This window comes from Equus asinus, chromosome 3 (genome assembly GCF_041296235.1).
Source record: "Equus asinus isolate D_3611 breed Donkey chromosome 3, EquAss-T2T_v2, whole genome shotgun sequence".
NCBI classification, from domain to species: Eukaryota; Metazoa; Chordata; class Mammalia; order Perissodactyla; family Equidae; genus Equus; species Equus asinus.
In genome coordinates this window covers 157,286,639-157,308,558 of record NC_091792.1, presented here as the reverse complement: position 1 = coordinate 157,308,558, position 21,920 = coordinate 157,286,639, and the positions used below count along the sequence as shown (strand labels likewise).

The following is a 21,920-nucleotide window of genomic DNA, read 5'->3' as shown; positions in this document are numbered from 1 at the left end:
GGCAACTTGAGTCTGAATACCAGCTCCGCCATTCAGCTAGTCGCATGCCCGTGGGCAAGTCACCCAGTCTCTCTGAGCATCTGTAAAACAGAGGTGCTCCGATTCATTCCCAGGAGTTGTTCTGAGGGTTGAATGAGATCACGTGTGAAAAGCACTGGAGTCCACAAATGCAGGCATTACCCTTGACCTTTGCCCCATCTGGATCATAACCATCTTCAGACTAGAACAGCCAAGAGTCGGGTATCTTCCAGGACAGAGCTTTTCACACTACCTGTTGTGACCCAGTCGATGGTTAGTGCACTGTGAAATCAATTAGAGTGGATTATGACCAGCATTTAAAAAAAACAGAAGAGGAAATTTCAGAATGCTTTCCACATAGTGAAAGCTAAGTACTGTTTCATGAAACTTGTTTCAGTCACATATACATATTTAGTTTCTGCACACACAGCCACACACTGGGTCACAACATAAAATTTATTTCCTTTGCGAGACAGGGTGAAAAAAGTTTGAAAGACTCTATTCTAGGACAGTGCTTTCCAAACTTCATTTTTAGCCTGGAATCCTAAGACTAACTGGGACGCCTAAAATAGGTAAAGTAGAAGACAAAGACTCTGGTCCTGCCTGATCCTCTCCTAACACCCTCCCCCCGTGGTTACAGACTCCAAGCCTCGGAAGCTTCGAGGTCAGAGTTCACAGTCAAATTAACAGTGTGGGTGCACAATGGGGGTGCGGAGGGGCAGCCTATGCAAGAGCTGCGTGTTCACAGTGTGGAGAAATCATTGTTTGTTAAATAATGGTGCTCTGTGAGGCAGGCCCCAAACACTTCCACCCAGACAGGCCAGCCTGGCATCCCCACCAGCGGCCAGGTCATGGCCTGATGTTTACTATTCTGCAGTGACACCAGGACTCGTGGCTTCAGCTATGAGTGCCAACCTCCAAACTCTTGTTCCCAGCAAGAATTCAGCCGAGTCTGAGAAGTCTCAGGGTTTAGGACAGAAGCAAAACATGCCAAGAATCCTAAAGGCTAGATCCCAAGGGTGCAGAAGTCTGCTTTACTTAAGGGACTGCGCCTCGTTTCGGATGATACTCAGATGTTACTTTCTAGAAATAAGCCTTTGCCTCCTGAAGAAAGTGAGCAAAAAAAATCAAACCAGTTAACTGTTCCTAGCAGTTTTAGGTTTACTAAGCAGGTTAGTGTTGAAGCCTAGAGGGGCCTTTTTGGTCAAGTGACACCTTCTTTCCTCCTGCAGAGCCTGTCTGTGTTGGCGGGGGCAGGGGAAGGGGTGCTGGGGAGTCGCCTTACAATGCCTTGCAAGGTTGAGCATTGCAGTCGCAGATGAGGAAATGGGTTCAGAGACTTACCGCCTCACCAAGGCCATGAGGCAAGTAAGGGAGAGGGGCTGGGGCCTAGGCCGTACTGCAGGACTCCAGAAGCACACTCGTGCCACCGCACTGACCTGAGAGACTGCTCACCGTATTCCTCCAGTCTACCAGCAGCCTCCTCACCGGGCCCTCAAATTCCAGTGCTCTCTGGGGTAACATCCCACTTCTTCCTCAGGTGACCACATCCACCTCTGGACGAAGACTGGTCTGGTCTACTGCTCCATCCCAGAACTCTCGGGAACCTCCTCCCTGTATGTCTGTTTGGATGTCCAGTAAGTACCTCGAAACCACCGTATCCAAAACCAAATCCATTAACGCCCTGACAAAGCTGGCCCCTCTGTGTTTCTGATCTGAGCTGGCGGCACCAGCAACCCCTTCACCAGCTGGACACTTGAGAGCAGACAATTCTCTGCCTTCTCTTGCACATCCACAAAATTTTCACTGGGACCCACATCTTTCCTCTCTCGAACATCCCTCCAGCCCCTATTTTCTACCGACTGCTGAACGCTCAGCTCAAGCCCTGGTCTCTTTTCCTTCATTTGTCTCCGCCTCCAGGCTCCCCTGCCTCCCAAGTGACCTAAACCTCACTTCTAGACAGAGCCCACCTCTCTCCTCACCCAAAGCAAAAGCCTTCAAGTGTTCCCTCTGGCCTCCGTAACCCTCCCCAAGCTCCTTGACTTGGAATCCGAGACCCACCAGAGCCTGGCCTCCCAATCTCTCGCCTACCATTCTCTGCCCTTTTCCTCTTAGGCTCCAGGATCACCAAATGGACTACTCCAGCCCTAGTAATTCTGGACACCACACGCTGCTTCTCACCATCATGCCTTGGCTCAAATTCACATGTTACTTCTACGTGCTCCGACTTTTTCTTTTTTTAAAGATCAGCACCTGAGCTAACGACCGTTGCCAATCTTTTTTTTTCTTTCTTTTCCCTGCTTTTTTTCCTCCTCGAATCCCCAGAGTACATAGTTGTATATTTTAGTGGTGGGTCCTTCTAGTTGTGGCACGTGGGACGCTGCCTCAACGTGGCTTGAGGAGTGGTACCATGTCCTCGCCCAGGATCCGAACCGGTGAAACCCTGGGCCGCCGAAGCAGAGCGTGCGAACTTAACCACTCGGCCACGGGGTCGCCCCCAGCATGCTCTGACTTCTAAGCCCAAGTCCAGTTCCTCTGTCCTTCTTCCCCTCCTTCAGAGACAGCATTTATCAAACGCTGTCCAGCTGTCCATGGACATGTCTCTCCCTCTAGACAGGAGCTCCTGACAGGCAAGAACTGTATCTTGCGCACCACCCATCTCTGGATCCTAACAGAGAGCCTAGCACAAACCTGGTGCTTAGTGACATTTTGTTTAATGAATAGATAAATGGCACTTTGAAAACAAATAGGTCCCAGATACCATTTGTTCTCTTAAGGGAATTCAGCAGTACCAGCTAGAGAGTCATAGATAGTAATAAAGAGAGCTAACAGCACTGGGCAGATGACGAGCAGTGCAGGAGCTAGAAAACAAAGGGCAGCTCGAGCGCAGGGCGGCCGGGTAAGCCTGTAAAGCAGGAGGTGGGAGCTCAGCTGAGCCCTGAAAGAAGGTGGCAGTGAAACATGGGGGCAGGAAGATGAGAAAACACTCTGAAAACACATGCAAATGCAGTCTTACCAATCAATTAGGTAGATGTCTGGAGTTAAGTTGTTTTTCTTGAAATGAGCAAATAATTTCGGCAAATTTTCTTCAAAGAATACCTCAAATGCAGCAAAATAAGTCAACATCTAGGGAGATAATATGAAATATACTAATAAACTAATTATCAGCACATGTTTCTAGTACATAAAAATGTCAATAAACTTAATACCTTTAGAATCTACCAATTTTCTTCTTACGTAAATTTGATTGGCAACTCGTTGCTAGGCAATTTCTAAATAAACACAATCCCATCACTAGCTACATCTTCTTATTTCTTCAATTTAAAGATAAGAGAACTGAAACTCAGCAGCGACATGACTTGCCACGTAAGGTCAATCACTAGTGTGTGGCAAGGCTGGGACCCGAACCCGCACCTCTCACTGCAAAGGCTGAGTCTTTAAGGGTCCATTCTTTTCTAAGAACCAGGAATGAATTAACTGTCTAAAATGATCTGAAAAACCACGCAGGCTTCACTCTCAACCCCTAGCACTCCCAGAGGGAATACAATACCAATATCTGAGGCACAGGCAACACCCTCTGGCTGAAAAGCCCAGCCCTTTTAATGCAGTTATGGAGAAAACATCGAAGGAAAACGAAGCAGTCACAGCCTGCATTTCACCAGCACATGCTTTTCAACTTCCTACAGAGTTTGTAGGAAAACAAAATGCACAGAGCAGGGGAGCAGTGCTGACGGAGAAAGAACAGCTACAGCCGGATTCATCTGAGAGGTAGCCCAGTTGTCCCCCATTTGCCAGCTGCGTGCGTGTGGGCAGACAGCGCTCTCTGACGACGTCTGCTGTCGTACGGAGGGGATGGACTATAAACCAGTGGTTCCCGACACGGAGCACTTCGCCTCCCGGGGGACAGTTGGCAATTTCTGAGGACATTTTTGGTCATCACAATAGGGGCGTGGTGCTACTGGTATCTAGTGGACGGAGGCCAGGGATGCTGCTTACACAGCCTCTGATGCGCAGGACAGCCACGACCCACAGCTGTCTGGCCCCAAACGTCAACAGTGCTGCTACTGAGAAACCCTGATGTAAATGAAGCTCCCATTCAACAACATGATTCTATAATTTTTCCCTAAAAATATAAGCTAAAATTATCAGATATGTTTCCAAAGAGGAAACAGGGGTCTTATCTTCAAAATTAGGAGATATTTAGATACAAATCATTCCATTATATATAAAAAGTTTTTCCTATGAAAGTAGCATCTGTGATGCTCACTGTAGAAACTTAAGAAGGACAGAAACAAACAAAGACCATCCAGAAACACGTCTGATGCTGCAGAATGCTTCCTTGTACTGTTAAACGTGACAGCTATTACGGCATATGTTCTATTTTATACACTTTTGAAAAATTAGCATTATAATCTTAAATGCTTTGCTACAGAACCGTTCTTTACAAACAGCACTTTCGCACTGGATAGATTACCAGATTTAAAAGAACCATTCCCCTAAACCTTTTTAAATGTTTTCATTTTCACAATGAAAAATAATTTTAGTTATTACATAGTTATAAATAATTGTGTAACAATGATCTTTGTGCATAATGCTCTGTCCCCATTTGTGACCTCTTTATAATCAATTCTTACACAATCACACACCAATACCATTTACTGATACTAATACTTAACACGAAATTGCCTTCAAAAAGGATTCTGCCAATTTACACTTCCCCTAACAGCCACCAGTTTAACAGCAGTTTTTTAAATACCTTTTTTTTTTTAAGGTATATACTGCCTGAGCAAGAAATACTCAAAGTCCTTAGGATATTAAGGAAGAAACATTCCCTACCTGATCTAAACTATTAGATCACTTTGGTCTTGAAATACCAAACGGTGATAATTATCAGCAAATCAAGACAACGTTAATTAAAAAGCTGACGGATTTGTTCAATTCTGGGCTATGGAAAGAACACAGGCTTAGGAAGGAGAACGGGTGCAGATCCCGGCTCTTCCACTTACCTTGACCGGTCACATTATTCTGAGCCTCGCTTCCTCATCTGTGCCATGCAGAGGACCCACCTCCAGGAGCAAGTGAGGGGCTTCCCCAGGGCAACTACTATCAACTCCTTCCATTTATTCAGTGTCTACAGCATTATTCTGAACACACCGCTGCCTTTGGTCAAATAAAGGAGCTGGTCTTAAACACGTCTCCTCTCCCATGAGTGACGCTGCATGGAGCAGAGCCTCAACATGACAGTGCGCAGCCAGAGAATCCAGCTACGCTGCGTTCTATTTGACAGACCCCAATGCGGAGACAGCTCTTAGCTTTTGCTTTGACACAAAGTACATATGTTTGTGCAGGAGCCTCCCCTCCTCCCTCGTCTAAAGACTATATTTTCATTAATACTTTCTGAAAGAATGTATTAAGAAATACATGCATATGGCTATTAAACACGTATTTAAAGTTCAACACAATGCCCAAATAATCCTCCACCTTATAGAGCGCTACTTATTCTAAACATCTCTTAGTGGAGGGAAATGTGTTCTTTTCCCCACTGCAAAGACAGAATGATCAGGCAACTCTTGCTCTGTGAAGACACAGCACCCAGGGTGCATACACAGGGCATACTCACAAGGCCATGGTCCACTCGGAAAAACGCCATTTGACAGGGTTTATTCAAAAGATTAGAAAAAGCAATGAAGGCATCTGCAGTGTCTAAGTTCAGGATCAACACCGCCGCAATGAAAGACATGCCCTGAACCTGAGAGGGGGAGAGACGGCGTTAAACAAATGGCAGCCACCGCGGTCAGAACTGCAAAAGAGGAACCCAAACGTCCTCATGCTAGACGGGCCCACACAGCTGCCCACCCACCCACCCACTGCCACCCCACAAAGGCTGAACTGACAGTCTCGTTGACTCTGACCTGCCCTTCCTTGGAACCATTGCTCCGCCCCGTCAGCCACCTGTCTGTGCTCCTTCAGTCCCCCACTCCGACCACGTGGGAAACCATAAACCAACCCCTCCTTATGAATTTGGCATTTGAAATATACTGTCCTCTAGAATGCCTAATTTCCTGGTGCCATAGAAATGTATGCCTATAATGTGTTAAATCTAAAATCAGGCGCACACACATCTATTAAGCCGCAGAAACATCAGCAGCACAATTTTTAAAATGCTTACTGCAAAAAGGCTTTTTTGATTTAACACTGAAAAAAAATCACATGCAAAAAATGAAAATCAAATCCAATTAAAATGTGATTAACGTTAGAGAGCAGCCGTGTCCGCTCAATTTCTTTACAAGGAAACTGAGGCAACTCATTTACCATGAGCCTTTTCATAATCCTCAACAAAAAAGGGAAGGCATTCAACCTGACTGCAGCTAAGATGTGCTGGGCAATATTTTGGCTTTCTTTTCAGATGATAAGATTATAAGATATTGAAAAAGTTCACTTACATAACCCACATCCGGTCGGTAACAAGTATAAGCGCCCAAAACACTGTGCAACATGTCATGATATGGACCACCCTAAAAGGATCAACACACCAAAAACAACACACGCGTAAGTTTGTTAGTGCTCAGAGTGACATCTGATACTGCTGCTGGCGCTGCCGGTCACACTGCTGCCCACAGGGGAGGAACTAGTCGCCAAGCATCATGCTAGCAGCTCTATGCGTATGACGTAATGTAACAAATTAACTACCAATCCACAGTTCAACAGGAGTCTGCAGCTCAACCTACAAAGCTGCTCTGCAAAAAGCCGCTGGGTCAAGTATGAGCACTACAGTAGAACAATATCCTTAGTTTGGCCCCTGCTATGTAACTATATTCACCTTCAAAGTTCAACAGGTGACCAGGTACCCCGGCTTCTTCAAAGCAGGTGAGTGTTAACTGTCCTTCTGACTCAGCCTCCCCGCTGCCTCCCGAAACTGACTAGTCTTTTTGCCTCCTTTCCCCTGCCCAGCATTATCTTTTGTTTCTTTTGTGTTTTGTGGTATGGCAGGCTTCAACTCTAAGTCTTAAGTCCAAATGGATACTATCTTAATCCAAACAACCTCCCAGTTCTCCCATCCCTCCAAGATTTGTGTTGGAATGTTTTTTTCCAATTGAGCATAACAGGGAGCGCAAAGGGGCCTCACACTGCTGTTAGCATGTCTGAAGACACTGTGGAAGGGCTGGCTTGGTCCAAATCAAACACTTACTGTCCATATCTACCACGTGGCTTCAGTTAACACAAGGAATAAAAAGCACACACGGCGTGTGACTAGCAAGTCACTCCACTGGTGACTACATGCGGCTTACAAAAGAATGCCATGGCCCAAACCATCACATTCTAACAGATAAAAAGAAGAGAGATTTTCAAATTAAGAAGGTACAAAAGAAGGAAATACAGCAATGGGAGGGTAAAAAAAGACAACATCCAGGACTAAGAGGGTAAGGGCAGACAGGGAGGGACCTCCATGGCAGCACCAAATGCCACCTGAGGAGGAGTGTTGACTACTACCAAACGGTATCTGGTCCAAGGCCAAATGAGAAAAACAAGAATGCCATACTCAGCTTTTCTTTTCTTTTTTTTGTGGTGAGGAAGATTGGCCCTGGGCTAACATCTCTTGCCCATCTTCCTCTTTTTGGTTGAGGAAGATTGTCCCTGAGCTAACATCTATGCTAATCTTCCTCTATTTTGTATGTGGGATGCTGCCACAGCATGGCTTGATGAACAGTGTGGACGTCCACGACTGGAATCCAAACCTGTGAACCCCAGGCTGCCAAAGCACAGCACACAAACTTAACCCTACACCACCACAGGCCCCACTCAACTGTTCTTAAAGCTAATTGTTTTTAACCTAAAAGAACTTTCACCACTGTGATGGTGTCCTCCTCACTTTGGTGCTAAATGTTCTTTCTTTGATGAAGAGATGGTGCTAGTAGATAATAGTTCCTTATTTTAAATGCCCTTAACTTGTTTTGGCTGTCTCAAAGTTCCCCACACTCTCCCCTCCCACTACCCTTTGTGTTTTTAACATCAGCCATTTATGAAATCCAGAACTTTGGGAACCACAGACTGAGGAAGACGCACCCAAAGGAACCCAGAGGGAGAGACCTTGGCTTCAGCAGGGCATTAGCACCCTCCCAGACCCTGTCCTGGGTTTCTGGCAGTCTTTCTTGGCTACACTGCGAGCACCTCTCAAAGCTATGCCCTCACACCCCGCCTCCTCCAGAGCAGGGACCATCCGCACCCAGTTCCTAGCTCAAACAGAGACGGCAAGAGTTAGTAAGGAGGGTCCATGGAAGTGAACTGTATCCTCTCTGGTCCTTCCTTTAGCAAGGTTCTCTCCCAAAAGGAACTGGGGATGCCCTGAACCATGAGCTGTTTGATGCCTCCATTGTAGTCCTCCTACTACCTGGAATGTCTTTCCCATTTTCTGGCCAGACTCATCCAAACCTGGTCCAAGCACAGCCCAGAAGCCACTACCCCAGTGACACCATTCTTGACCCCTCCTGACCCTCCCCCCATGGTACAACCAGGAGAGTGACCCATCCTCCTCTGTGCTGTCAGAGGACCTAGGACACACCCTCTTCTTTGCACAGCCCAGTGTGTCTAATCTCTACATCTCGTGGCTCCTTCCAGGCCGCCACGTAACCGATTTGTTCTAATTTATTCCACTGCCCTTTACTGATTACCTAATGCGTGCAAGCGCACAATGCTAGAAACACAGGCATGAAAGACCCAGACTGGGGATTCTGAGGTTACTCTGGAGGCAATGAAGTGACTAGATGGAGGTGCAGGAGGCCAGGAGAGATCTGCAGAGGCTGGTGCAGCGATCCACAAAAGATGAGACTCTGAACTAAGTAAAGGCAGTGGCAACAGAGAAGGGACAGACTGAGAGGGATTTCAGAAGCAGAACCAGCAGAAACCACGGTAGACTGGATAAAGGGGGGGGGGGTCAAACGAGACTCCCGGGTAAATACACACCTGCTGGCTGATGAAGAGAAGGTCTTTAGATACCTCTGCTCCAATCTGGGGGCCCGGAGCCCTGCCTGCACTATACTCAGATGTCCATGAGGAAGCTCTCCTTTTCTCTTTACTGCCAGCCAAATGAGAATATTTCATCCTGTCACCCACAGCTGGCTTCTGTGCCCAGGGGAGTCACCATTCTCCTAGTCCAACTGCCCAGAAACCCCACCCTCACTATGACCAAAGGCTGCCAAGGATTTCCCTCTCTCCCCCAGGATCAAGCACACCTTGATCATCTTCTGAGTGAGTGCTACTGTGTGTAATCCTGAAAACATAAGCAGCATCTAGGAAAGCTCTGACAGATAGAGTGGCACACACGGCCCTTCTTGTGCCAGACCTAAATACATTTGATACATACATTTCAAAAGAATGACAGAATTGCCTTTAAAAGCAGAAATATGGCCATACTAAATATTTGTTGGAAAGGATCAGTTACCCTTATTTTTAAAAGTCTAAATGCATTAACATAAGACTTGGGGCCAGCCTTGTGGCCGAGTGGTTAACTTTGCACGTTACACTTCGTGGCCGAGGGTTTCACCAGTTCGGATCCTGGGCGTGGACCTACCACCACTCATCAAGCCATGCTGAGGCAGCATCCCACACAGAGCAGAACCAGAAGGACCTACAACTAGAATATGCAGCTATGTACCAGTGGGCTTTGGGGAGAAGGAGAAAGAAAAAGGAAAAAAGAAGAACGGCAACAGACGTTAGCTCAGGCCCAGTCTTAAAAAAAAAAAAAAAAGACTTGCCTCCACTTCCCAAAAATACCCAAGTACTTTTCAAACTTGATTACAAATATATGCAGTTTGGCATCCATGAATTTTAGACAAAACATACTCGAAAACAACAAATTACCACCACCTACCTGCTGGAAAATGCAGAGATTAGGAAAGGTTCTAGAAATGTCCAATTTAATAAGCTCCAGACTGGCTTCTCTGTCTGCTGCTGAAAAACCGGCATCTATTGAAAGATCAAGAGTCATTTCACCTCTCAGAGGCAAGCATGTGCAGTAACCACGAGGCTCTGAAGTTTCATAAGAAAGCAGTTCTTCAGAAGTACATGGACCTAATTGCAACTTGAACCAACGAACAGGGTCCACTTTCAGAGTTCATACAGTTTGCAGAGCTCCTTCCTTTAAGAGCAAAAATCTCTTAACATCGTCTAATGCCAGGTCGTCATCAGATATTCTCTAGAGTCTGAACTCAGAATCTAATTTGACATTACCTTCCATCCACAACAGTCAGTGGAAGTAAGGACAAGTAAGGGAGTATACATCGATGAATTCCAGGCACAGAAAACAACAAAAAATCATTTGATCTAAAACATCACTGGTATAAACTTAGAATATGTGGGAGTTAATGCAATATAACACTCATGTACTATTTCTAACGAATATTTATGAAAACTCGTTTTATATTTTTTTTGAATTCCAGTACCACAGACAGTACAAAAAAAGATCAGTAAAAAAGATACCACTTAACCAAAGAAGTAATCATTCTTATGTGTTATGGGAAATTCTAAAAGCATCCCCTAGCAAATATGCAGTGCTCCTGCCTCTTTGGAGGTTCTGATGCTCCTCTATAAGCCACCACTCAAGTAATCCTGGGGGCCAGGCTACTGTACATCATGTGAATAGTGGATAAAGGAAATGACATGGGTTACAAGTGGCCCTCCAGCACGTGAGGACACAGACACCTCTCAGGAACTGGGATGTTCTCCTTCTTATAAAAGTGTTTTTCTTTAACTTGTTTGCTCTTAAAAAATCCCTTTTCCCATGAAGCTTTTTATAAATTTGTACCAATCACTACTTCAGTTAAGCAAAGTTTCTTTGTTAGGTAATAAATAATGATATACATAGTTGACCAAAGTATCCACTAGTTTTAGCATCATATCTACCTTCATTCTCCACTTCAGAGCCTCCCGTGCTGAAGGACCGCCACCTCTCCTTGGCTCGGGCAAGACAGATGTCAAAGAGCTCTGGAAGACAAGCCTCCGGGTAAGTACCACGTGCACAGGTGAGTACATTTCTTCCAAACACCAGAGAACACACTAGCTTGCTCACATACTTAATGACAGACGGCACGCTTATTAAGGCTACTTAAACAATTCCCCCTACTTGGCCTGAAGGTACTTCTATTGTCTAAAAACATCCCCGTATACAAAGAAAGAACACACCAAATACCACTATGCCTGGTATTTACTTCTATTACACAACCCCCCCATAAACCATTTCGCTCGGATTTGTCTGTGAGTCTGTCGCCTCTACTAGCCTGTGAGGGTCTCCCATTTCCATCTGTATGCAGAGCCAACAACACTGGGACTGACACAGAGTAATACCATCAATGAGTATCTGCAGGGAAGGGAGGGAGAGACAAGCAGAAAACCCATCTGGTTCCAATTAAAGACGAGATGGAATTCCTACGCCATGGCCCAGTCTTCCCGATCGTGCTGCCTTCCTGGAAGCGGGGTAGGGTGCAAGCAAACAGGCAGAGGTTTCAAAAAGTAAGGATTCTTGCTGGGAGAGGCTGATCAAGATAGGTCTCCCACAAGACAGCCTCCAAACCTCCTCCTCATTTAGGACTTGTTTTTCCAATAATTCTCCTCTTTGAGTAGTGTGGTAATAGTGAAACAACGCATGAGCAGAAATTTTACAAGGCCAAGGCTACAATTATGGGATAAGATGAAAGTCTTATAAGATTAAAAAAAAACAGTCTGTAAAGATAAAAATAACAATAATAATACAAACCCTAGCTACACAGAGAAGATACAAATCCATCTCATAGGGCCTCCAACAACGTAAAAATTGTCAACATCGACTCCACAAGCATTTCCTGGGCACTAATATAAAGAAGACCAGGAAAGAGTTCCCGTCCTCTGCAGCTTAGACTGCAGACGGAGGAAAAAGTAATGACTACAATTTATTAAGCACTGAATTGTAAGTCTGGGAGCTCCTGGCACTGAGTTCACTCTGACTCACAGCCTCACAGAGTGCTGGGCAGAGTGGGAAGTGAGGCCAGCAAATGCAGCTGGTAGAGGAGAAGCACACACAAACTGAATGAATGCACAGGGGAGACAGCCCTAAGAAAGGTGAGCACGGGTCTCACCTCCCTTTTAGACTGAAGCTACTAGAACCTCAAGGACCCAGTCCGAGCACAGTATGTTGTCCCTCTAAGATGCTTATATATAATAGCTGCCTGGGAAAAAACGCCACAAAAAAACCAAGAGTACCCCAGATACCTTCACATAAAGAAACGCCTGCCTCCCTTCCAGCTTCATGTCCTGATCAAGGCTTCCTTTCTACAGGACTTTGCGAAGAGATCCTAACATGACTCAGCCCACTGATGCTTTGAGACCCATGTGGGTTACCCTGTCGATTCAGGGAAGATGACACGCATCAGGAAGAAGGTAGGCGTTTGCTCCAAACTACTAGGGAAGTGAAGCGCCTAAGAGTGACCCCAGGCTTCCGCACTGTCTCTCCTCCTAGAGGACACACTCACCTGGCCTCTCAAAAGACAAAGCTTTATGGCAATGGGGTGCCTTTCTTCCTAATGGGGCAAACGGGACAGGAGAAGCTGCAGGATCCAAGGAGTACATTCCCCATGCAAGCCACTCACCATGGGTGATGTTTAGCTCGTTGCCAATGGCTAAGCTCCAGACTTTGCCTCTCACGCTGGGAGGGATTCCCTGCCACCACAGATCTCGAACTTTTCTAGAGCACCACCTGCACAAAAACGGAAACGTGAGCTTATCACTTCGTTTTCTTTTTTTTTTTTGAGGAAGATGAGCCCTGAACTAACATCCACCACCAATCCTCCTCTTTTTGCTGAGGAAGACTGGCCCTGAGCTAACATCCATGCCCATCTTCCTCTATTTTACATGTGGGATGCCCACCACAGCATAGCTTGATAAGTGATGTGTAGGTCTGCACCTGGGATCCGAACCAGCAAACCCCAGGCCACCAAAGTGGAGTATGCAAACTTAACCGCTGCGTCACCAGGCAGGCCCCTATAACTGTTTTCAATGAAGAAATATCTGTCCACCCGTGTGCCTGGCCCCAAACCGCAGGAGTGGGGGATGCACAGTTGTGTGTCACAGTCTCCACCACAAGGAGCTTACAGTCCAGTGTTCCAGAGATCAGGAGATCAACAACCGCCTTCCACTGGGCAACTACTGTGACAGGTGTGCCAAAGGTGCTGCATACACAGGGAGGGGCACCACACACCAGAGGGCCCGGGGCACTATTCTGGAGCCAATTTAAGCAGACGAAGGATGGGAAGGACTTTCTCAGCAGGAAGCACAGCAACAAGAAATAACAATAACCTGGCCTGCTACAGGAACTGCAAATAGCTGGGCATTGTGCAGCAGGTGCCAGGAGCCCCCACACAGAGGTGCAGGTGAAGGGTAGACACCGGGGGCCTCGGGAGGGAAGCCCCAAGAGCACAGCCACCCAGTGCACTGCTGCACAGAGGGGAAGCACTCAGATAAGGAGGGCCAAACTCGACGGGCAGAGGAGAACTCTGATTGCGCAGAACATTCTGAACTGCACGAAGGTGATGAAGTCTGCTGGTCACAATGAACACACACTGCCAACAGACTGGGACAAATGTAACGGTGCCACACACTCCCCTGGTGCTTCTCAATGCCACAGAGTGGGGAGAACACGGGCTGAGGCTGCAGAAACCAGCTCTGCACCCCGATTCCACCCTTCCCTGTGGAACCTGGAGCAAATTACTTCTCCTCTCTGAGCCGGGATCCTCCTCTCTAACTTCAAGACGATGAAACCTTCCCCTGAAGGGCCGCTGTGACAACTAAGTCGGATAAAGCACAGGGGCAGCCGGCACCCAGCTGGTGCATTCGGTGACAGCTGTCTTCTGCGTGGGTGCATCTGGACCACACCAAGCATCAGCCAGTGCAGGAGTGACCAGGGGTGGGGGCTGCAGCCACATAGGAGGACAGCCCAAGGGTTCTGGGGACCTCGACCCTTGTAACTGGGTCCATTTTGAGGAGAAGTTTTTCCTCACCATGTCCAGCCTATTAAGGACACTATCCAGAAAAGCAGCCTCTGGGAACAGCTTGTTTTCCTAGTGAAGATACTCAACAGGGCTGTCTGACCCCCTGTAAGGAGCCTGAGGGACACCCAGGTAAGTGCCAGAAGCAAGTCTCCAACATCCTGACATACAGTTCAGGCGGAAAGGGACAAGGACAAAAGCAAAACTGGCATCCAAGCTCCCCAGCAAGTCCTGTGATGCAGGGAGGCCCAAAAGAGCCACGGCCTATGTGAAGGGCCCTGGTACTGAGGCCTGCCCACACACTGCCCCTCCCCATTCTGCAGATGCAGGAAGAAAAGATCTACAGCTGCCCCTTAGATGGAAAGATGTCAGCAGCTGCCAGACTCTGCTGGACGTTGTCATCAAAGAATACACAGTGCCCACCCTCAGGAAGAGGACAATGGAAGCCTGAGCAGATGGATGCAGTGCACCCGAGGGAGTCTTCCACAGGCACCTGGGCAGCACGTCTTCCCCAAGGAAGACTGCGCTTTAGAGAGCGAAGAGCTAGCTGGATGAGGAACTAGAGGGCAAGAGCATTCTAGGCAGAGGGAATGGAACAAGCAAAGGCCCTGGGGCTCCCTAAGGAGAGAGCTCCACCCAAGTGAAGGAGAGACGAAAGGTGAGGCTGCCGAGAAAGAGACAGGCTATCTCATAAAGGCCGCGTCAGCTAAGCTAAGGAATTCAAATTTTACACTGAGAGTCACAAGAAGTTACTGAAATTTTAAGCAGGGAAGAGACAGACTCGGGCTTTAGGAGATCCCTCTGGCTGCTGAGAAGATGATTTGGAAGGGGTGAGAGAGGGCGGCTGTCACAGTACACAGGCAAGGAATGACGAGGGTGGAGCCAGAGCAGGGAGAAGGGAGACTGTGCAACTTTAACTTATTTGGTAATTTCACTGAAGGCTGTGATATGAGCTACAATTAAGACAGCTGCTTCCTACAGATACCAGAAATAAATGATTTACAGTCCAGCAGGGCCCCTTATGTCACAGCTTACATTGTTTCCCAGTTAGGCAAAATCTCGTTATTCCAAGTGAGGACAGCATTTCCAATGCTTTCTTCTAATCTGCATCTTTCTTCCAGCTGCTTTTTCCTCCGCTGGGCTTCTTTTAGCTCTAGAAATCGCAATTAAAAACAAGAAGAAAACATCTACTAACCGATATCTACCATTTTCAAGCTAGGTGACTTTTCTCAAAGAATCATGACGCACAAACACCAGGAAAATGGCACAGAGGTACAGCAGTGAAACTTCACCTCCCAAGACGCGTTTCATACCTTACGGAGTTTAGAATGCATTACCCATCTGTCAGTAAGCTTTTAAAGTACAACATACATACAGAAAAGTATACAAAGAAAAACACAACTCAATTATCACAAAATAGACAAACCCAGGAAACTACCACCCCAGTCAAGAAACAGACCCTAACCAGAACAGCAGAAGCCCCACTTGTGCTCCCTCCACCCAGTTCCCTTCCCAGTGTAGCCTCTATCTTCATCTCTAACAGCCTGAGCATAACTCTTAGTGGACAAGTAGCAACTCTGCGAAATATCATGCATTTTCATTTACATATATTTTTGTATTTTTTTTATTGTGGTAAAATCCACAAAACACAAAATTTACCATTTTAACCATTATTAAATATACAATTCAGTGGCTTTAGCACATTCACATTGCAGGGCCGCCATCCCCACCATCCATCTCTAGAACTTTTTCATCTTCCCACCTGAAACTCTGTGCCTATTAACCACGACCTCCCCATCCCCCCTCCCCCAGCCCCTGGTCCCCACCATTCTACTGTCTGTCTCCATGAATCTGACTATTCTGGGGGCCTCATAAGTGGAATCATACAATATCGGTCCTTTTGTGACTGGCTTATTTCACTGAGCATAACGTCCTCAATGTTCATCCAGGTTGCAGCATGTGTTAGAATTTCCTTCCTTTTTAAGAGGCTGAATAATATTTCATTGCATGGAAATACCACATTTTGTTTATTACACGTACTTTTTGAACATCCTAGAATCATAGAGTTTTTAGGCATTGCGAGGGAATTTTTATCAAACCCCAGGACATCTTCCTGTAACTAAGGAAGACCGAGCCCAGAAGGCTGACGCTTTCTCCAGGCTAGTAATTTTATCCTATAGTCTCTTTCCTCACGTAAATTCAAAGTGTTGTTACCCTGACTAAATTACCAGGAATGGATAGTAGAAGCATACATTTTTGATGGAAAATTATACATTTCAAAAGATTAAAGCATTCACCAAAGTTCAGGTTCTAAAGCTGCAAAAGGTAAAGAGAAAATATCCGGAAAGACAGAAAACCTTGTGCTGCCTTACATAACCCAACACGTGTGGAGTCCATTACCTCGTTTTTTGGCCTGAACCACCATTTCTTCATACTGCTGTCTGTGTTTCTGAGCTTCTTCGGCTGGCTTAGCCGGGAGATTTCTTGATACAAAACAAATGATTTTTCACCATTACAAATATCAAGTAAGTCTCTGAGAAACAAAACTTGAAGCATCATTTACTAAAAAATGAAAAGCTCAAAGACCAAAAACTATGTTTGTTAAGATGACAAAAACACAGTTCTTTCATAAACTAAAAGTATTTTCTTACAAAAGTAAAATAAACTCGTAAAAAATTTCAAGTATTAGTAGAAAGAAGAAAATAACAATTACACATTTACAACTACCCAATTACCCATAATTCCAATAGAGAGAAACACTTAATCTCTTGGTGTTTTTTCACCCCCCTCTCCAAAGAAACTTTGATTTAACCACAATGCACTAATAATTGTCCACAGTTATCCTTAAAGCAGGGACCCTAATGGCACATATTACATACATGGATGAATACTTTTCCTGGCCAGTTCCTTTTTTGGTTGAGGAAGATTCACCCTGAGGTAACATCTGTTGGCAATCTTGCTTTTTGTTTAATGTGAGCCATCGCCACAGCATGGCTACCGACAGACAAGTTGTGTAGGTCCACACCTGGGAACTGAACCCAGGTCACCAAAGCAGAGCACACGGAACTTAATCACTCGGATACCAGGGCTGGCCCTGGCCAGTTTTCTTAAATGTGCAACTTTCATGTTAGCTATGCAGTTCATCTGTTTTGTTTCTTCATATACAAATTTATACCATAGTTCTAAGCATCTAAATATGGCATGCAACTTCAAATCTTGTTAAAAAAATAAAATGCATGCTCTCTTTGAGAAACATGCTGGTGAATTTGCTGGCCCTTGAAAACTGGGAGGGTGGCAAGGTCTCGGTGCTTGTGCTCCTCACACAGTGTAACCCACCCTCCCCTGGATACTCTGAATGACTGTCGTTCGCTACAGAACAGGGCACAATTCCCCAGTCCACATTTCAGAGCGCATTACAAGGACTGGACCTCACAGGGTGGTCCAAATCTCCATCTACCTTTTTAACCCTCCATTTCAGGTTTCTCTCCTATCTACCCACTCATCTACAATTTCTAAGGACCAAGAATTAACAGCAGAAGACACATTTCTTCTTTAGATTTTACCAATTTTAAATTTCAGGGCTGGCAGGGACCTTTGGGATTCTAGCACAATGTTTTAGTCTTTTTTTTCCCTAAAGCAGTGGAATCTTTCGATTCAAACACAATGTTTTATCGAAACTCAATACTTAAAAAGAGGTAAGCTTTCGTTTGGTATGAAGGAGCAATCTCTTTACCCCACTAAGGCCTCCAAACACAATCTGTAAATCAGCCATCTAAATCCACTTCCTCAGCACACAGAGGAGGGACTTGCTACGATCACCCAGACTGTTTCCTGCAGATCCCAATCCCCCCGGGAGGCTGGGCCAGGCACTGTTCCACAACACGGATGCCTCCAGAACGCCCAGTCTAGAGCAGACTTCCTGGTGTTGCTTGTAGTTGCAAGCCAGTCTATAAGTTACAATACCTACTTAAATATTTTTAAATGCTAAATTAAAATAAAAAATCATTAGTTGTTTACATCATTATGGAACACACACAGATACAGGGAATAAAGAGGAACTCAACATTTTTAGTAAGTGACGGCTTACTACACTGCTTCCCTCTTGTGACCCTAGTTGTTTTCTCATGACAAGGGGATTAGCAAATTGTACTCATCCACTAAAGCAAACATCTCTGTAGATCCCTCTCAAGACTCACGCTGGTCTGTCTTCCAGGATGAGTGCGGTGGTGGAAAGTGGCTCAAAATCAAGATTCTTCCTCACATTCTGCTTTGGAGACGGTGGCTTGCTGGGTCGTCCAGCCTTGTCTTCATATTCCTAGGACAAAGAAACGACGGATAACGCTGGGCCCGGCCAATTCTGATATTACGAAGCCCTTCTGAAAGCAATAAAGTTGTTTAGTCATAAAGTCTTTTAGGTTGATTTTGAAGATGATACACGGAAGATATTTCTTGCTATTCAGAAGGAAAAACTGCCAACGAAAGAAAGGGATCCCACAGCTCGGCAATTCATCACTTTATTATATGCCATCACTTTATTATATGAGGACTGGGGGCTTCCTATATTGGTGGGGAAGTCACTAAGGATCTCATCATCCTAGCTGCCCCTTTATAAGGGCCCAACAATACTATCTCAGGTCTCCTATGCTTCTCCTGGGGAAGTGGCAAAGGATGTTTTTCCTGTCCTCTGGACAACGTAAATTTTAACTGATTACTGCAGTGGCCACGAGGATGCTCAGAGCCAGAGCTTCAGCCAATTCTAGCATTCATCTGAGCCCCCCCAACTTCATCTCCTGTACCCACTCCCATCCTAAACTTCTAATCCGTTTCCTTTTATCCCATGGAATTTTATGTATTTTGTTAGCCCTTCAAATCTTTTCTGAAATGAGGAAGGGGTTAAAAACCTTTCCCATGAGGATGATTAAAGCTGTTTCATTTTCTTAAACCAGAAACATCAAAACAGAAATTCTTTAACATCTCTGTATGAAGCCATCGCTATAAGCTGTTGCATAAATAATTGTGCCATTCCCTGGAAAGCTAAGAGCAGCCTCCACACTACCAGGTCACTAATTTGTCCCATGGACGGCAATCAGGAAAGCTCAGTCACACCTGGTGACCCACATTCCAAAGACCCAAACAGAAGAGTTCAGGAGAGCCAAGCAAGTTGGTGCCAAAGAGTCTAGCTTCTGAAATTATGTGTGTGCATGTGTGCATGTGCGTGTGTGCCCTGAGCCCCTCTGCAAATTAAAAAAAAATATATATATTTTCTTGTTGCCTATTACAGACAAAGCTCTTGGGACCCTCCTTTAGGAGAAGATAACCTAATAGGGAAGACAGGACAAACAAACCAGTGGTTAACCCACGATTTAAACCAGCTCTCCAGACAACAGAAGCAGCATCCTGAGTAGAACGCGATTTGCTAAATGAATTTTACTGACACTAGCTGCCAAGAGGGGTGTTACTGGTAAAATCATTTAGCAAAAAATTACTTTCTCAGCCAGAAAAATCTATAGAGGTTTCTAAAAAGTGGAAAGCAAAGTTTATTTCCTAAAAAAACAAAGGCTATGAGAAGGGTGTGTGCCAAGAAGCACGTGGGTGGGGCAGTTTCTGTACATCCGGATGCACGAGGTTAGATGTCTTAACACCGTTTACCCTGACACTTAAATGGTTCCACTCAAATACTACAATGACCTCCACATACCCAAGACTGAGAGAACTGACTCGCATTTTCAATTCAAACATCTGAGCACCTGCATGTGCCAGGCACACAGCTGTGACTCAACACAGCAGCGGCCCTCAGGAAGCTTCCAATCTAGCACCTGGATGGCAAAATCCTGAAGTTTACAGGAAATACACCAAAAGCTGTATGTGAGAAAGATTCTGAGGCATGCTGCATTTTAACAAGAATTAGTAATTACCACTACTCACTGCCTCTTACTGCTGACCTTGGTCTAGTGAACTATATGCCAAGGCCAGAGATGTTGACCCCCAAAGTTAGAAGCCCCAGAATCTGGACGCCCATTTTCCATTTTCTTTCATGTGCTTTACACATGTTGTCCCACTTCATCCCTGTAACAATCTCTATGGCAAGTGGCACCCCATTTTACAGATAGGGTAACTGAGATTCAAAGGGAAGTGACTTGCGCCTAAGTACACAGCCAGCAGGGGCTGAGCTTGCAGGACTCTCCACTCTGAGCTGGCCCAACCTCTTTTGTGGATATGCTCAAACAAACAGGTGTGGAGTTTGAGAGGGAAAAGGTTGAGTCCCACACCGGTTAAGTGGGGCCTCGGGAGCCAGACAGGTCTGGGAGCAAATTCAGATCCGCCATGACTTCCAGCAAAGCACTTACTTAGAATCCCTGAGCCTCATTTCCACATCTGCAAAAAGGGAAGCAGTACCCACCAGAGAGGGCTAAGGAATGGGGAGAGCCTGGTGAGGCAGGGCGCACAGGCCTGGGAGCAGAGGAAGCGTCAATAAAGGGTAGCCCTGGATGCCGATGCCATTCTCTTCTTTTTTCTAAGACCTGAAATAACTGTATAAGGAAAAAAAAAAGACTCTAGGGCCAAGCTATCAAAGAGCCCTGCAAAGTCTGCAAAAGCTCAGATACGAAAAGGAGTAAAATGAATTAAATGCCTTGATTCATGACCAAAAAGGTCAGACCTCTTCAGTTAGAGCTCAGAAGCTCTATTACTAATAACAAGCGGCAGCAGCTGACATTAACGAGCCAAGCACTTCTTGACGCTTTAGACAGACCGAATTAACTCAATTTCACCTTCACACTAGCCCTCTGAAGGAGGAGATGCCATTGTCCCCATGTCACAGATGGAAAGGAGGAGGCCCAGCTGCGCAGCGGAGGAGCTGGGCTCAGAAGGTGAGCATTCTGGCTCTGTCGACACATTTTTCACCAGACTGCCGCCCTCTAGAATCCGTGCCAGCTGCTTGTGGACATGATGCAGAAGTAACAGCTACTCATATTCAGTCCACACAAAGCCTTCAACCACGACAGAAACTCGTAACACTGAAGGAGCTGCAGATGCAGGGCAAATACTTATACTTTAATCACATAGAGCACTACATGATTTAAAAAGAAAAAAAAAAGAAAAACAGAGGTGGCTTGGCCTGCCCATAGTACTTGAAATCTTAGGGAGAGCCTCTTCAAAACATGAATGGCAGTGGGAATTGTCACAGGTCCTGCTCTGAGCCTTGGTCTCCCACAGCTACGGAGAAATGTCAACAGTAAGCTCATCTTCCAAACCAGACAAACCGACCTTAGAAACAACAAAGAGGACTATTCACTCTAAGGATCCCCTTTTTCGGGGGGTGGGTGGAAGCAGTGGTTAAAAAGTCCCTGGAAAAACAACTTTCAGCTCTGAATTATCAACATTGGGGTCAGCACGTGATGTGGCAATGGCTAGGGCTTTGGAAGAAAAAAGACCTGAGGCAAGTCATTTTGCGTCTCAGTCTGCCTCAGTCTGCCTCAGTTTCCCATCTATAAAACGGTAACAGCTGTGAAGACTATTATCCTGATGAGATGAGGTGATCTATATTAAATGGCTGCCCACTAAAGCGTGAGCCCTTTCTATGTGCCAGGCAAACATCAGAGTCATCCCAGCCTCAGCCCAACTTGTCATTCCAAAGTTTCTTCTCTCCTTGGGACCCTTCTGGGATCAAGTTTTGAAGTCTCTGAGTCTAAACACAACGCCATTCATCAGAAGCCCTGCATGCTAATCGGTATAAATCACCCATTCAAGTGACCGCTACAGACTCCAACGCCCTGTACAACCGGAGAGGGAATTCAAAACAGGGTTCTTTAAAGTTCCAGTGGCAAATCCGCTTAAGTGGTCATGGCAGCTTTTTAAAAAAAATCAAACAATAAAAAATATCAGAGTGCA

At 45.7% G+C, this 21,920-nt stretch overlaps 1 protein-coding gene across 6 annotated transcripts in view; it reads right to left on the bottom strand.

Moving 5' to 3' along the window:
- Positions 1-21,920, bottom strand: part of TBC1D14 (TBC1 domain family member 14) — a 103,370-nt gene that overhangs the window by 15,377 nt on the left and 66,073 nt on the right. For 4 of the 6 annotated variants that reach the window (XM_070506276.1, XM_014855234.3, XM_070506279.1 and 1 more), the window contains 9 exons: positions 18,227-18,345; positions 16,431-16,513; positions 15,066-15,183; positions 12,636-12,742; positions 10,918-10,998; positions 9,887-9,981; positions 6,462-6,533; positions 5,639-5,767; positions 3,035-3,144 (listed from right to left, as the gene is read on the bottom strand). In XM_070506276.1, coding sequence (XP_070362377.1) covers positions 3,035-3,144; positions 5,639-5,767; positions 6,462-6,533; positions 9,887-9,981; positions 10,918-10,998; positions 12,636-12,742; positions 15,066-15,183; positions 16,431-16,513; positions 18,227-18,345 — 914 coding nt within the window. Of the gene's footprint in view, positions 1-1,526; positions 1,641-3,034; positions 3,145-5,638; positions 5,768-6,461; positions 6,534-9,886; positions 9,982-10,917; positions 10,999-12,635; positions 12,743-15,065; positions 15,184-16,430; positions 16,514-18,226; positions 18,346-21,920 lie in introns of those variants that run through there. The other 2 variants (XM_070506278.1, XM_070506277.1) reach the window with 2 other exon arrangements.